Raw genomic sequence first — 17,734 nt, 5'->3', positions numbered from 1 at the left:
TGCCTTCATAAGCACTCGTACATAATCCGAATACTGTTAGTTTGTGTATTGGTAAATCAGGATTGAGAGAGTTAGGGGAGTGTAAAAGTAGTGCTTCACTTTAACAGTAAATATTTTGAAAGCATTCAGAATATTGGAATTATTATTGATTCTGTATCTCTATCAAACAGACAGTAAGTCTAAGCACACAAAAAACATCTGGTGAGTTTTGAAGTTCCGTAAACGCAACATTGGTACGTCACAGCCTTCCGCGGGAAATTCGCTACTGCTGCGTCCCCGCTCTGCTTATACGTCGCCTAATCTTTCTTCTTTACATTAAAAACTTTACAACAGCCTCGTGTTACCCTCAGGTGGCTAAAACGTTAATTTTAGTGGTCGTTGTTGGTGAGCTCTACATCGAAAATGGTAAGCAGAAGCGCACCTTAACCTGCTGTACCTCCTGTAAAGACCACCGGCGTTTACGTAGTTGTTTGCTATCATTTTTAAGCTAGTTTATAGCTTAGATAAATAATAGACAGTTACTTTATTGATCCCACAAGGGAAATGATTGTGCTACAGCAGCATGTTAAAGAGTAAAAGCTTATACCCTATCGCTAACGATACTTTCACAAAGCAGCATTTATTATTTCACATCATACATTTGGTAAACGGCTACAAACTTTACATTACCTGTCATTGGACCAGTCATACCCGTGCTAGCCGTCTATTTCATTTAGTTACTTCACAGCGAACCACTGAATATATAAGCAACTTGTTTAGATGAAAGATTTCAAGAGGTCATTCTTCTAATCTCTATTACCTTTGGCTCCTTGTCACTCGTAAATAATAAGTGTTAGTAACTCAGTGCCTCAGATATAGATTAATAACATTAACCCCCTGTTACAGTCAAAGAAGAAAGGACTAAGTCTGGAGGAGAAGAGAACTCGCATGATGGAGATTTTCTTTGAATCTGTGAGTTTTACCATTGCAGGTGACCCAGGCTCCATATCCCCACTGTTTTGTCCTACTGTGTGTCCTATTCATACTGGTCATTGCTGTTATGTGATTATTTTTAATCTTTATACATGCGTGATGTAATACATCTCCTGACTAAACATACCCCCCACCCCCAGGCAGCAGATGACGTGTTTGATTCAATGTTTAAATCCATGCACCGTAATATTGAGTTAGAAACTTGGTTTTCAACATTTAAATCAGGCAATAAAAAGTGCAGAAAATGAGATACTTAAGCGGTCCTTAACATGGATAAACCACAAATTAAAATAACCAGAAAATCAATTTATTTTCTGTTTATGCAAATGTTATTTATGTTACCATCCAGAAGCAGTTCTTTGAGATGTAATGGTTTTTAAATAATTTCTTTCTCTGTGATATTGTAGTTTTTATTTTGTTTGTTTGTTTTTTAAATCCTGGAACATGTTCTTGTGCTCTCTTCCCAGAAAGATGTGTTTCAGCTGAAAGACATTGAGAAGATTGCCCCAAAGTCAAAAGGCATAGGTGAGTAAAGAACAACAGTTCCAATCGGAAGGTCAGTGGTTCGATCCCTGACTCCACTAGTCTGGATGACAAAGTGTTAGCTGATTGGAGTGTGAGTGAAAAAGTTGAAGCTTCTGTGTGTGAATATTAGTCAAAGTGCTCAGGCTTAGATAAAAACTGTGTGTGTGTGTGTTTGTGTGTTTGTGTGACTGGGTGAAGTGCTTTGAGTCCTCTGTAACAGTAGTTCAGTTTAAAGGTTGGTTGAGACTTCACTCTATTTTTAGAAAACACTTATTTTTCCTAGACCAGACTTTCTTCTGATTTTGTTTGTATGTATATATATATCCACTTACCAGAATAGCCTCATATTTCATCCAGCCAGATGGCTCATGAGGTGATCTTGCTGCTGTGATGTTGGTTTGTAATAAACTCAGAGGAAAAGGAAACAGCTGGAAGCAACAAACAAATCTTCAGTCACTGTTTTATCAAAATGTAGGTTCTTGTCATTTCTGATGAGTCTTGTTAAGGAAATATTTGACTATCCAGCTGTACTTTATAGTGTTTTATATTTTTATATATATATATATATATATATATATATATATATATATATATATATATATATATATATATATATATATATATATATATATATATATATATATATATATATATATATATATATAAATTAGGTTTGGTTTTTTTTTTTTTGAATGATCTGTGTGCACCTTCTTTAACTAAATTAACACAATCTGTGTGTTGAATGTAGACAAAGCCTGACTTTTGCGAATTTGTATCATATTTATTTCCCCATGAAGGTCTTACTTTGAGACTTCCTCTTAATGCGTGTGGTTAGTTTAGGCAGAGTGAGATGGGTCAAAAGCGGGTGTCTCACACCAAAGTGTTAGAGTTAGCGGCATCTTCTTCTTCTTCTTCTTCTTCGTCATCGTCGTCTTCTTCTTTTCTTTTTTTAAAGTGAGCTGAGCAACTCACAATGATGCACAAGAGGCATGCACAATCAGATCTTGTGCCTGTCTCTGCATTAATGTGACTTCATAATCATTAGGCTTAAAAGTTTCCTTTTTGATAAAGCGTATAGATCAGGTTGGATCAGGTGACCCAGAATCCTCCCTTAGTTACGCTGCGGTAGGCTTAGGCTCTCCATGATTTAATTTGTGTTTCTTCTTCACTGATCTTTTTTTTCATTCATTGCGTTTACACACCACTCTGCATGTAGTCATTAGTTATTATTATTATCTGGCTCTTTTCCACAGTGTGTCTTTTGTCCTGTTTCTTCCTGTTGAAAGGGAGTTTTTCCTTCCCACTGTCGCCAAATGCTTCCTCTTAGGGGGTTGTCTGTTTCTTGGGTTTTCTCTGTATTATTGTAGAGCCTTTACCGTACCTTGAGGTGACCGTTGTTGTGATTTAGTGCTATATATATAAAATTGAATTAAATTGCGTCTTATAAGTGACCCGTAAATGTTATTAGTGCAAGACTGATATCTGAAATTATGGAAAAGTGACCATTGTGTTCGTCCAGGCATGATTAATGGAAAGGAGAATTAGAGTATGACAGAAAAATGACAAATAGATGGACATGGATGAATACCATAAGCACAAACAGCATCAGCGTGCACTGCACATTCATGAATTTTGTGAACATTGTGGTAACAGGCTTACAGAATTGCCATGGCAACCAGGACGGGGCTATTGCCATCTTTAGTGTGTGTAAGCAGAACCAAACCTATCAGTAGCAGAAATCATTTAGTTCAGAGGCTTTTGGAAGCTTTTGGTTCTGCAGCCTGACTTTCTGATGGTTGAGGCAAAATTTCTAATAATACAAAATTAGATTTTTAGGTGCTAAATCGCCCTGAAGAATGAAATTCTTGAGCGTGTTTGACTGAACAAAGGAGAGATTCTGTTTTGAAATGGACACAACATTAATCTAAAGAAACTGGATCTCGTTGCCATGATTAAAAGCACATGTTTCTGACCCCTGTTATTGCGTGATGGGGGGAAGGGGCAATAAGAGATTTACATTGTGGGGGACGCTTTCCTGTAGAAGGGTTGGAAATGTGACAAAAGGGACTAGTTGAATGGAGGGAAAAAGAGCGGTAATAACATACATAGGAGTCAGAATAGGATGAAGCTGCTTGAATCTTATAGATGAAAAAAAGAGAAACGAGCACTTATGGACTTTGGTTAATCCATCCAGAGTGTTCCCCGTTTTCCATCCAATTCTTTCTGCTGCTGGATCCACATCCTCTCAGCAGATAAGCTCTTTCAGTTAAACAGTGGAGCAAAGCGTGTAGGAGGATCACATTTCACCGCTGACACTGTTCAAGATGTAGCTTCTGCTCTGTTACATCCTCTCATGCAGCGTTCACTCAGATCTGTATGAAACAGCCAGATAGGCTGCAGATGTGTGGGTTTGAGTTTTGTAATTTGAGCAGCATACATTTCCAGCAGTAAAAAGTGAGACCTTATGATGACTTGACTTGTAAGTCCTCTGCAGAGTGCACTGTCAATCCCAGCATCAGATGCATTTTATATTTACAGATATAAAGGCTACAGACTGCCTAGCTTGTACGGGCCATAACTCAGTTTTAAATCAAGAGAAAGCATCGTACCCAAATGGCATCAACTCCACGGGCATGCAGTTGAGCGCTGGAGAAATAAACACCATTTTAATGTTTGTGCTCTGCTGATTTCAGCTCCCATGACTGTGAAGGAAGTGCTGCAGAGCCTTGTCGATGACAACATGGTGGACTGTGAGAGAGTAGGTACATCCAACTATTACTGGGCCTTTCCCAGTAAAGCCTTACATGCTCGCAACCACAAACTGGAGGAGCTGCAAAAACAGGTGAGCTCAGTCCCTTCTAGTCTGATTTCCAATTAAAGGTCGCATCAAGCATAAGCGCCACAGCAAAAAATAAGAAGGGGTGATTTTGGTTTCACAGGATGGTACTTGGGTACTTCTCCCTCGCAGTTTACAGTAATAAGGTCAACACGTGAGGTCAACAGTGCCTGGAAGACACTTCTGCTAATAGAGGGTCAAAAAAGAAATGGGAAGAAAATGCAAATGAGATGCTGATTAAACAGGAAGCTTGTCAGAGTTTGTTTTATATCTTAGTTGTAGGTCATTCCATCTCAAATCAGCTACGTTTTTAGAACTTTTTCTGCTCGACTGTCTCTGGCTTGAATACAAATCTTATGGTCCAAATATATTTGCACATATATAATGATTGTAGCTTCATATATCTTATACATTTCAATATATAGGTGTTTTGGGTTTTTTTTTTTTTTTTTTTAAATGGTCCACTGACCCACTTTCAGGCAATTTTCTTTGCACATTGAAATCTGAGGCAAGTTTTGGACACGAATATCTCAAAACCAATTAAAGATTAAAGTCTGAAATTTTAACTCAGACATATTTTGATGTATCTGTCCCATATTACGGGTCCTGGTTCATTTAGATGATAAGAAATGGCAATAAAAATGTCTTTAATAGTTAGTATCACTATTATTTATGTTTTCTTTTGTCAGCTATGTCATTTAAAAAAAAAAATCCACATTTAAAAATGATACCCAGTTGTAGCTAATAATAAAAATCATGGTATTCATTTATGTGTTCACCACTGTGTCGTCCTTGGCGATGACCCACTTCCCTCGCCTGTTTCACGGCTGACAGATGGTGTGAGGGTGGCGACTCCTCAGAGAACATTAGCCACCAGATTTCTGGGACAGATCTTAAGCAGCAAGCGCTCACTAAATAATGACGATGTTTGGTTGTACCGCACTTGGTGACAATATAGCGCTGTTTATGCGATATCACAGCATTTGGTCACTGAGATCATCACATAGACTTTGCAGCAATGCTTGATGTTTTGAGTGGAAGGACGAGAGTAAAGTGTCGACTGTGTGGAAAATGATGAGGTGCAATTTAAAGTTAGAATAAAAGTCAGCTTCCTCTTGCAGCCACATTAATTATATCGTATGATTGAACTGTAAAGTTAACAGCACTGTAATTGGCTAAGAGTTTAGTACGGGTAAGCATTTGTGTACCATTCAGATTTTGTGATTGTATTTATTGCATTAATCGCTTACAGGGGCTCCAGTGTTGAGTTGTTTCAGCATATTGTTGGGCGGTCTCAGTAATTATTGCAGCACTTATCAGTAGAAACATCGATGTTGTTAACAGCAGAAGCGGCTTTACTGTTTATTTATATCGCAATTCAGGAAAATCTCAGTTATCTGCTGATTAGTACTGTAAGAAAAGCTTTAACCTGATACTGTTGTACTTTAAAGATTTCTGAGGCAAAGCAGCGGAAAGCATCCCTAGAGAAAGCGGTCGAAAAAGCGAAAGTGGGGCGCCAGGATACAGTAAGTATACAAAATTCAAACTTAAACCAGTGAAATAAAAAGAATATCATCCCTTTAATGCACTGAGCATGTGAAATTGATGTTTGTCTTTGCAGAAGGAAAGAAGTTCTCTGCTGAAGGAGCTGCAGGCTCTGAGAGAGGAGCGCACACAGCTGCAGGCCGAGCTGGAGAAGTACAGAGAGTGTGACCCTGAGGTCGTCGAGGAGATGAGTGAGTACAGCTGCAGACCTACTGGTTTCTCAAAAAAGGTCACTTTTAAATTATTGCATCAATCGCATCACCTACAGTTACTCATGGGAGGCATGGAGCCCCGTGTGAAGCTTTAAATATCCAAATGTGAATCTGACCTATGCTGGCGAAGTCATATTTGATGTTAGAGTCATAATAGGCTGCTGTTGTACTATGATTTTTCTAATCAGTGGGATTACAAACTGTTACATCACTAGATGTTAAGTTAACACAGGAATATAAAGTGTAAAGCATGTTTCGACCAAGTCAGCACATGTGTGGTTATTAAATTAATGTTTATTTAACAAGATTCAATCAGATGCTGCTTCCTAGCATCACAGGGCTTATGAATGCAGATGGCACTGTTTTGCATCCAGCGAGGATCTCTTATTAAAAGGAGTTGGGTATCATCCAAGACGCATAAGCATCTGAGCAGCTTCTGTAGCGTTCAGCCTAATGTGGATAAATGGTTTCACACCAGATAATAAACTCAAAATTGTGCCGTAGGAGCCATATTGTTTCAGCGAAGCCTCCCACGCGGTGTCAGGCATCAGGGAGATACAAAGAAGACTCTGGTGCAGTTGGCAGATATGAAAAATGTTCATCTGTTCAACACAGAGACAGCTACATTAATGGAAATGGTGGCAGAAAGCACCTCTGGTCATCAGTGCTGCACTGCAGTTGGCATTTGTCAATAGCATCAAGTCAATGTTATAAGTGGGATTTCCCAGCCTTGAAATGTCCTCCTCACCCATTTACTGATAGCCCTAATGATACTGATAGCATTGCATTCAAATGCATTTAACAGATGTTGGGAACATTTCTAATGAAAGATTCAATAGTGACCTGGGAAATGTGCCAATCAGCAGTTGATTATCTCATTGCAGTGGAACTTTTGTAGGTGTGCTTGTGTACACTTGCAACAATTTTTTAAAAATAACATATAAACAGTTGTACTCTCCATGTCTTTGTCGCCAACATTACTGTAGTTGCTGGCTCAATTTAGTTTTTTTATTTTGTTGGTCTCTGCAGACTAAAACTGGAAATACTTGTTGCTTCTCAGACTTGCATTTACCTTAAATCTTTATTTCTGTGTTCACCTAACCTCACTGGTATCAGGTTTGTAGAGCTAAAGGGAAGTATTTCCTTTTGGCAATGAAGACGGGTCAAAGCAGGTCTTTGTGCTTGTCAGGTGTGCTTAACTGCATTCATGATTAATGTAGAAGGAAAAACACCCGCATTATTACCAACCAACTTTCTATTGTTTGCAAAGGACGTTCTTCAGCAGCTACCACGGTTGGATTCAGCTGATCTTACTGTGCCAAGTAGCTTAAACAAGGTTGTAGGGTGTGTACCTGCTGCGTGAGACACCAGTGAGTGTACTGCTGAGAGCAAACATGTCAAGCTGCAGGGTCAAACATTCTCACGGTTCAAATTAAGAGACTCAGTCTGAGTGAAAAATGGTCACAAGTGGCCACTCGCCTTGCTTTTCAGGATATACTTTCTTAGATATAAACCTCAGACTGGTTAAGTTGTTGCAGTTAGGTAAGTTTGAAAAGTGGAACTCTTCTTGCGGACACAGAAGTCTGAAGGTTTTTATTGCAGCCAAATGAACCTTATTACCTCCGACCTGTCAGCTCACAGGGCTGGCATTAAAAAGCTTTTAAAATATGAAGGCCTTGGAGTCCTTTGCTGGCTGTCCCACACCCCTTACATAAGGGAACCACAAACAGACACAGCTATTGATAGTATTGCAAAAATCTGATAGTGCTTTGTTTTCATGCTACGTCTGACCTGCAATATGGGAGGTGTGTTCCTTTATCTGCTCATGTGACTGGTGGTGGTGTCAGACAAATATCTGGGCTGTTTACCTGCACCTCCCAGCTTACCAGTTTTTTTCCACTCCACCGTGACAACACTGTGGTGTACTGATGGCAACATGACCGTGCACATTACTTATGACCAGTCTACCTGAAATGAGATGGAGAGGCATCATTGCTGCCATTGCACGTAACCTAAAACGTCGAATTTGCAGCCACTTTACAGTGGAGCCAAACTATGGTTAATGTTGAAGCAAAATTTAAAACAATAAAAACAATTCTGGCTTTTTAAATAGGAGTGTGTTTGAAAAGTAACAATTCTTTGTTTTGCTTATAATTGAGAATTTTTGAGTTATTTTTAAAAACATCAAGACCGACCAGGGCAGGTCAAAGGCAATGATACAGACTGAGGCATATGAGGCAATTTGTACTTTATTATTGGGTAATATTCATTTGCCAGATGTCCAGTACACGCTGTCCGCTTCATATCAAGTTATGTTTTCATTTTGTCTTTGGATATGAACTCATCGTTACTGTCCCATTGCTCTATGATAATCTCAGTATTATAGTTAAGCCTTCCCAACATATTCTGACAGGCAACAGTGTTGCATCATTTGTTTAGTCCACATTTTCAGTGTCTGACTTTCCAAAACTTACGAATTACTTTGACACAAGTCACTAAACCAACCGACAGTACCGCCATTACAGACTTATTCAGCTGTGGTAGGACACCACTTTAACCATCGGCCTGTAAAATAGTACCTCTTTTTGTCTTACATTTCTAGTATAAACTATCTTTAACAAAACTATTTTGTGTAATCTAGAAGGATGGTACTAATACAGATTAATTATTTTATTGAAAAAAACTAAATATCAACTAAGAAATAATAATGGAAAAGTTTTCTCTGACATTTCATTGGCCAGATTACTGATTGATGAGAAAATGAATCAGTGTTAAATCCCTTTTATAGTACTTGTTGTGTAAGTAGACAACACTTTGGTCAACCTGTATTGTTTTTAAATGTGCTTATAAAAGCGGATAATTTGTAGCTAGCTGCATTTTGGGCTTCAGTTGCCTAGGTAACCTTCAAATGTAATTCTCACCTTGTCTTATACCAATCACCAGTGTCCTGCTTAAAGTTAAGGCACGTTTATCTCATGGCCCACCCACTTTGTGTTACCACTTCATAGTTGCTTGAAGTCACCAAATGTTGTGGGCTTCTTGTGTTGTCTCTGTTTACTAGACGGTAAATCTTGCTATCATAAAGGCCATAATGTTTAATAAATTTAATGAAGCATTGTTTTAAACTAGGCAGCTTTTAAAAATCTTGTCCTTGTCTTATTTAAAGGACAAAAACACCTCTCTGTTTGATTTTAATCAGATCAGCAGACTGCAGTCGGTGCTTGAAAATGGTCGTACAGTTACTTTCACATCTCAAAACCAGCAAAATTGCACTTCATGAATTCTCGGACGCTCTTCAAAGCACAGGGAGTCTGGAGTTGTTTGTAAAGAGGCAACACAACCACGTTGTGGGTTTGCTCGCCTTCACATGCTGGTTTAGAAACCTTATTTTGGGTAGTGTATGAAATGGACCATGGTCTCACCCCTGTTATGTTGCATTACAATGCCCAAATGATTTGAACTGAAGCTGAGTCAAATTTTCAAATCTGAGCAGAAAGACAAAGTTAATCAGGATAAAACAAGCAGTTTAAATGTTGCTGAGAAAATCACTTTGATCATAAATGACTAGGATTGTGTTTACAACACAGGTTTTAGCACATAGTTCCTCCTTAAATTATATTTTACCTGCTTCAGGAGCAATAAATATTGTTTATATTTTAATATGTAAAACAATAGTTATGCCATCAGTGGTGCATTTAAAGGAGGATGGAGTAAGGCCAGTTATCTATACTCTTTGTTAGATGGATGATTATGAGTACATCTCACACAGATCATAGTGATATTGACACAAAACAGTTCAGCAGGCGGGCTGAGAACAAACTAGCTCGCCATTACAGTTAAATTCTTTTTTTCTACTTGTCTACAGATCTTATTTGTGTCTTTTACTGCCAGGTTTACCACACAGAGAGCTTTGCTGATGGTTATCTGTTAACAAAGCTCGAGAGCAGTATCCAGCTGTATGATATTATGTAATGTCTGCTGCTGAAGAGGATCAGACTGAACTTGCAGAATGAGCTCAGACTTGTTCCTGCATATGTGATAGCTGTGCACATGTAGGCTCATTAGATATCTTCAAGGGCGTTGCCCATGCTGTTATTGACAGGATTATTATTCACCTGTGAACCATTATTTGCCTTTTTTTTCTTTCTTTCTTTTTTTGATTTGTAGTAAAGGAGTTGTAGGAATAAGGAAAATTAGTTGACTTGCAAAGTTAGAAATTATAAAGGAAGTCGGGCGACGTGCAAGAATGCTGAAGTACCAGAAGTAAGTTTGCCCCATTAACTTCAGCACGACTTACCTAAACACAACATGCCTTTCCACATATTTACCAAGCCAAGTGACAGAAACACTAACAAACACTCGGTACTAACAAGATAAGATAAGATGACCTTTATTAATAAATGCAATAAATGCAACTTGGCCAAAAACAAAGCTTTCGTGCCTTCTTGTCTCTGCATGTTAAACAATGGTTGCCACACCCATAGATACCAATAAGTTTTGAATGAAACCATTAAATAGCCCAACAGAAACCATTCCAGTGTAACTGAGCCCAGACTGTATTTAAATAGGCCAATATTAATAATTAATGTCAGCCTAACAGATATTTAGAGTATCGGTGTGCTAGCAGCTCCAGCTCCATCGTTTATAATACTCCACCAGTGTCTGCACCACATGCAGCAGAGGACGCACCACAGCTAACCAGACGTGGGGGTGGATTTAATCGGTGTGTTCATTTTGTTCAGTTTGCAAGTAACCTGCTTTGCAAACCACAAGACAGAGTAAAGGCAAAGAAATCAGCATTTTATATGTAACCACAGTAACAGGAAGTCAGACAAGTACAGATTTATTAGTGGGCTTATAGGTGATTAAAAATATGATTTTTATTTATTTTTAACAAAGAAGATTTTTGGGGGGGATCATCTTTTCTGTTTCTTCTGTGTATTATAATAAAAGTTCATATGTTGCTTTGTGGCACACAAAGCAAAGTGCATAACTTTTAATTATGTTAAACGTTTTATATATTACTTGGCATTAGGGTCCCATCTTAATATCCAGACAAGGGTGATAAAAAAATTCTATTGCTTTACCTTGTTTATCTACAGTTAACTTTTTTCTGTTGATTAGTGAGCAGATAAAGAAAAATAAGTTAAGTATTTAAGAAAATAAAAAGTGGTGCGTCTGTGAGCCATGGCATTCGATGCGTGAAACGTTTCTACCTTGCACCCAGCAGCTGTGTTTCGTTTAGCTACACACTTTTAACCATAAAGTGAAATCAGGTTCTCCAACTTTGAGTCAGCGATTGTTGAATTAATTCACTTCCTACTCAGATTTGTTTCTGGAGAAATTCAGTTTTATTTTTACGCAATATCAGTTAAGTGTTGAAACGGTCCTCACGAGCAGTGTTTGTTCTGGTGATCCAAACGGATATTTTACTGGGACTGAACCTTTTCAAGCTTCCAGAAGGACAGATCGGAGAGAAACTATCCAGAGCTGTTGGACTGAAATAATTTGTGCTGGATTCAAGCCTATTGTAGAACAGTTCACACTCATACAGCAGCCAGATTAATGTCTGTGAAAAAGGTTATCATTATTTTTTATTTTTTGTATTACTTGAATATGATGTGATTATTCCAGGTGAGTGGAAACTTGATGTCATCTGTGTTTTTATGCTTAATCTAAACTTCACTCTGAGTGCTGTCCAGTGGGAACATATTGTTCAGCTCCGTTCTACTTTTTTACAGTATAAAGCGCTCTTTCAAGCGCCGCTGTAGCTGTAGGGGATGAGTAGGTTAGTGTCCACTTTAATTTAATAGGATACCGCCACTTAGTCATACAGCACAGCTGTGGCCACCCAACCATCACATCCCTGACCACCACTTCCTCCTCAGAGGGGATGGTTTGTTGCCAGCTTTCATTTGTGCTTGTGTTGCAAGCTTATTTTCCTCTTTTTTTTTTCAGTGTTTTCCCCAGTTTTATATAATCTACTAGACTTCCTCCGTGTCAGCTGACGTTTTCACATTAAGCATTTTGTATTTGCACAGTGTGTGAGCCTTGCTTGCAAACACCAAAGGTCATAAGAAACAAATCATAGGAAATAGCATTCAAAACATGTTACAAAGGTTATTAAATGTACTGAATGCAAACAACACACCTCAACAGCAGCTGCAGCAACAGTGCAAACATGACACTTTTAATGACATGCTGAAGCAAAACTTGGAGTGATGTTATTGTAATGACTTCGTTGGGTGTTCAGTAGATGCCTTGAAAAAAACGTTTAAATGCTTTCCAGCTGCAAACCTGTGTGCTTTTGCACCGGGGGTCGCTTATCTTGTATCTCTATATAAGTGGTTACTGACTAGTTGGATGCACATACTAATCCAAAATTCTATTTTGCAGAAAAATCAAATGTTATAGCAAAAGAAGCTGTTTCCAGATGGACAGGTGAGTCTGCTAATTTCTTTTCTTTCTTCTTTTTAAATATATATAGATATGTAATGGTCTGGATTTAAACTGCAAGAACATAAAATGCCCAATATCTGGTTGTAGTGCTTGTTTATAAAGTGAGAGTTGCTTTATTTTGTAGTCACTATTTGTGGATTTTGGACTGCTGACTGTTGATTGATCTTGGTTTACTGTTTTCTGTTTGAAATTTCTGGTTAGTCCAAAAAAAAAAAGCTGGATGACAGCAGTCGGACTTTGTGCATTAAAATGAAATCTGCGATGGCGCTTTCTAGTCCAGCTGTCGCTCTAAGTAGTCCGCGCTTAGACTCTGTGTGTACATTTGTTGACTTGAGTGGTAACCTTGGACACAGCTGACCTTTAGGGATCATGGTAGCCATCGATGCCTGCGGTCTTTTGACTCTTTAGATCAACATTGCCTGCTGCAGGTCAACAGAGTGGTGTTGTCAGTTTTGGTTGGAGAGCTTTTGCTTTGCTTTCATGGAAGGAAGCTCAGTTAAAAAAAACCAAAGTGAGTCATTTCTGCCTCATTCACGATTAGTACTTCTCTTTTCTGAGCTGGACAGTATGAAACAAACATGCATAAGTGTTTCCTCGTAGCGCAGCTGTTGAATTTGCACAGTAACATCTTTTACTACGAGCTATAAAGTTCTCATGTTATGCTGTTAGAGAGAATGCTACTATTTTACCAGGTCTGGTCAGGGTTTGTGGCTAAACACTTAAATCAACACAGCAAAGACAAATTTTGAAGGTTTCATGGAAAAAGCAGCTGCAACTTTGCGCACCTTGTTTGTTTTTAAAACACTGCTGCTGTATGTTGGCCTGCTCATGAATTGTCTGCGGCTGCCCACACAAGCCTCGACACATTTAATCGCTTGTCATATCAAAACTGGAGAACAGTAAAAACTAATCCTCCAGAAGTGAAGTGAAAGGCATCGCTAAAAGTGCAAGTCAACGTTCATTGGCTTAAGCTCCTGATCAGTTGTTAGTCTGCAGGAAGTTGTTCTGCTTTTGAAACTGGAGACTTCAGAGCTTCAGCTGCTAAAATGTTTTCCTGAAATAGACATTTTGTTTTTAGTGAAACTGTTATTTTTATTGCTATTATTTAAGAATAGGACACAGATATATATATAACATATAAAATGTTTTCTTTTTTTAAACTATTTTCACATGAGGCTTTTACGGTGAATTCACCACCATAAAACATCAAGATGTGTTTCATTTGAGTTAGTTAAATGGATTATTATATATTATATTATATATGGAATATACACATACATCATTAAGGAATTTGAAATTAGAGTGAAGCTAATAGGATGTCGTGTGTATATATACAGTTCTTTGACTTCTTGTTAATGCTGGATGTGAAATGTCAAATGACTGTTAAGGGCAGTTTGTGTTTCCTAAATTTACATGATATTCACTAAACTGAGAAAACAGATAATCTAAATCTGCCGCACTAACCAGTCATAGTAACCCGGCTTTCTTCTTGCTTCTGAATGAGCAGTCCAGATTCCTTTTGCTGTAAATGTACAGTATATATTTGTAAATTGACATTTCATTTATATTTCATGTGTTTAATGTTTCTTTTTTACTCTTGTTCTCAGACAATGTTTTCGCCATAAAGTCCTGGACAAAGAAGAAGTTTGCCTTTGATAACAGCCGCATTGATAAAGCCTTTGGTATCCCGGAGGACTTCGACTACATGGACTGACTGCCAGCTTGTCATGGACGCAGCGATGGAGTAATGTGTTTCGGTCTCTGACACCTACCTACCTGGTCTCTGCATTTCTAATTTCTGTGCTGTGTGTTTCAGTGAAAATAAAAGCACCAGACGCTCCACTCGCGCCCTCGGGTGGATTTTGAATAAGGACAGATGTCAGTGACTTTGCGGTGGCAAATGGACTTCATCAGTGGATATGTTGCTTTGGTGCAACCAGAGAAGAGTCTGAAACGCCATTAGTGGCTGTGAGGGCTGACAGGGTCCTGTGATAAACACAAGCTAGCAGCCAAAGTTTTGGGACACCTGTTTGCATGAAAACTGAGAGCTCCGAGTAGATGATGGAAAGGAATCGACACTTACTGCATTTGTGTTGCCAGTGGTCGCGTTTGTATGGTTTAAACAGATGGTTTGGAATCAAATGCCTGTGCACTTTTTCTTAGATATGTTCCTTTTCTCTCTCTCTCTCTCCCTGGAGTATTACAGGGCATGCTTTCCTAGTTGTATTGTAATTACAAAGGTCAGTGTCAAGTGCCTTATCTTTGATGTTTTTGTTTCTTTTATAATCGTCACTGGAATTTTACAAAAGCGGCCCTGAAATTTTAGGGTTTTTTTGTTTTGTTTTTTTGTTGTGTTTTTTCAGGACTCACTTTCTGGATGATCAAAAAAGATCATTGCTGTCACAACATGTCTAGAATGACTATTGACCTTCTTTTTTTTGCTCCTTTTTTCTGTCAAACCAGATGCAAAATAGGCAGTTGTGTGTCTTGTTTACTGTGTGACCTAGTTGAGAAGGCCAATGTGTCTGGGTTCTTTGATTTAAATTTCAAATGAGCTCTGTGCTCATTTTGCTGTGCTCATCAGTTTCATTTTTATTCCAGTAAATGAATGACATGCAAATGTAATATCTGATCTTTCGCCTCTTCTTCTAAGGTTTTTTTTTTTCCTGCATTAATGAATGTGAGACAGATGTTAGTTACTAATTTAAAGGACACTGTTTTACTACTGTAAGTGTAGTTAGTGGCATGATAAAGACTCATCTAATCCAGTCTCTGAATGTCCATAGTTATATTTTTGGGGCAACTCTAAGCACCTTCTTGGAACTGATGACTACAGCAAGGCTGGAACAAAATAAATAGTCGAAATGCCTAGCAGCAGTTTGTTTGAGGGAGCTGACACACCCACACAAGAATAACCTGTATGTATTCATGTGTGTACCTGCCCAACCTGTACTGTGATTCACAGGCTTGACATGTTGGATGTCAAAACTCTGAGAACACTGTGCACAGTTTTTGGTAATCGCAGCTTGCAGTTTCTCTGGTTAAAACATGCCTGGCCCTCAAAAGAGACCAACAGAGCAGTACTGACACAAGGACTTAGCCCTCTCCCCATATGAACATATGAAATCAGAGTGGTGTAACTGGAGTGTAAAGGACTTTTATTACATGCATTTGCCTACGTTTCTGCGAAGAAAGTTTGAAACCCAGCCAATTTCTATTCTTCTATTCACATTTCCAAATGCTCCTCAGTACCTTCTTCAACTCTCGATTTACATGCTGACACTGCCAGTACAACAGTGTAAAATTCCTGCATTCAAATCTCGCCTCAGTAAAAAGAATCACACACAAATGAAGTGAAATATCCCCTGTGACTAAGCGATTATATTACGAATCAAAGTGTAGGTTGCGTTTTACTGCTGAAGAAGATCAAGGTGTGGGAAGTTACTGTTTAATACACAACTGCCTGCCAAGGCCACACAGGATTAATCTGGACGGGGGGCAAATATATTAGAAGACTATTTTTACACTGTAAAATCTTAATAATACTCAACTTGAAAGCTTATGCATTATTATATTATTACTAGCCTTTTAAAGTGCTGTGTATGCTTATTAGATTAAGACAAAGTTTCCTTTAAATATCTTGGCCTGAAATGAAACATTTATCTTAAAATTAAGTAGAGTTTAATGTATTTAGTCACTTCCCACTTGGAAATACTGTGCCACCAGCAGTGTTAGAAGTATTTACTTACTGACACTAAGTAAAAGTAGCAGGACTGGAGAATACGTCTGTAGTAAAAATGTCAAACACATTAGCAGAATATGGATTAAAAGGAACCAGAGTGAAAGGCTCTCTATACCTGACACTAATATTTTTATTAGTTTAGTTGTATATGCTATAACATGAACCCTGACTCCATGTGTAAGTCAGACTTTTATGTTCTATCTCATAAAGCCCAAGCAGATCTCATTTACAGATAGTATTTCCAGAATCTCAATTTTTCCACCTACTGTTAGTACATGTATATTAAATTGACAGATCATGGCTGATCTACAATAGCATTTAAATGCTTTATAAGCCACTCAGCTTGAGATCTCCTGGTGTATTGCCATTAATAGCAGTGCATTTTAAAATAATACTCAAGTTATTTTTTTTAATTGTAATTTTTGTTTTATTTTTTTCTGTACTTTACTATGTAAAGCCATTCAGTGGGGAGGGGGAACTGTACCCTCTGGGGATGTGTTCTAGCAGGGTTGAAGTGCAGATAAGTTTAACTATGTTTTAATTTCTAATATCAAATAGCAGCTCTTAACTAAAGCTAGTCAGAAATATCAGCATTTGATTCAATACAGCATTTGATCAGTTGTTTCACCTCGAGTATTCGGCTACTTTACAGTTTTATTGTGGGTTGCATAAAGACTTGTTATTATTTTTTAATGGTATTTGTTGGCTTTCTACCTCGTGCCTCGCTGCAGTGCCTGTAGTCTGCTTGAGCAGGCGGGGAGGGAGAGAGGGAGGGACGGAACTGCTGCTGCTTCTGCTTGCTGAGAGAAAGAAAGACCAACGCAGCGAAACACAAGGCAGGCTGCTAGCAGAGAGGGCAGCATGGCGGGGCTACAAGACTTCCACCAAGGCAGCCACTGTCACAGGAAAACGTGGATCAATATACTACTAGGAATACTACAGTTACTTTTACCCTGCGTCCAGCACGGAGGTGCTCAGCTCCAAGGTTTGTTATACTCGTCTTTATTTTCCGCTTTGGGGGGCTGGTACGTTCACGCGACCGTTGCAGAGAAAAAAAAGAGAAGAAATGTGCTTTAATTTTGCTAGGCTGTTATTGTGGAAGACGAGAAACGAGTTGAAATGTCCACAGCCAGTCTAAGTGTGTGAAAAATAATGAAAATAAAAGTTAAAGTGGTGTTTTTTTTTTGTCTTTTTCTTTTGTTTTTACTCGGGAGAGGTTTGTAGCTAGTGCTTTATCACCCCGCTAATGTTAGTTCTTGCTAGCTTCCAATTCCCCTCTGCTGTTTGATTTAACGAAACTGAGTTGCTCAGACAGGGAAGGAGCGGGTTGTCGAGACTATGAACGTCCACTTAGCGGCTGTTACTGTAATAAATCTACGCGGTGTTGTAAGCTGCCCTTTACATGACCATACAGTCGTGTTTACTGCAGCAGCAGGGGAGATG

At 38.5% G+C, this 17,734-nt stretch overlaps 2 protein-coding genes across 3 annotated transcripts in view; both read left to right on the top strand.

Moving 5' to 3' along the window:
- The first annotated feature begins 316 nt into the window (after positions 1-316).
- On the top strand, positions 317-14,396 carry mnd1 (meiotic nuclear divisions 1 homolog (S. cerevisiae)). The gene is made up of 8 exons (XM_063475187.1): positions 317-405; positions 886-951; positions 1,440-1,497; positions 4,191-4,339; positions 5,785-5,859; positions 5,955-6,069; positions 12,487-12,531; positions 14,157-14,396. Exons 1-8 carry the CDS (start codon positions 403-405, stop codon positions 14,261-14,263), a joined length of 618 nt encoding a protein of 205 aa, XP_063331257.1. The 5' UTR covers positions 317-402; the 3' UTR covers positions 14,264-14,396.
- Positions 14,397-17,109: 2,713 nt separating this feature from the next.
- Positions 17,110-17,734, top strand: part of tmem131l (transmembrane 131 like) — a 31,270-nt gene continuing 30,645 nt past the window's right edge. For both annotated transcript variants that reach the window (XM_063475958.1, XM_063475957.1), the window contains exon 1: positions 17,110-17,276. In XM_063475958.1, the coding sequence (XP_063332028.1) occupies positions 17,153-17,276 (124 nt within the window). In that variant the 5' untranslated portion in view covers positions 17,110-17,152. The remainder of the gene's footprint in view (positions 17,277-17,734) is intronic.

The sequence above is a fragment of the Pelmatolapia mariae genome, linkage group LG6, assembly GCF_036321145.2.
Source record: "Pelmatolapia mariae isolate MD_Pm_ZW linkage group LG6, Pm_UMD_F_2, whole genome shotgun sequence".
Lineage (NCBI taxonomy): Eukaryota > Metazoa > Chordata > Actinopteri > Cichliformes > Cichlidae > Pelmatolapia > Pelmatolapia mariae.
The sequence above is the reverse complement of the archived record's forward strand: the minus strand, read 5'-3'. Positions and strand labels throughout refer to the sequence as shown.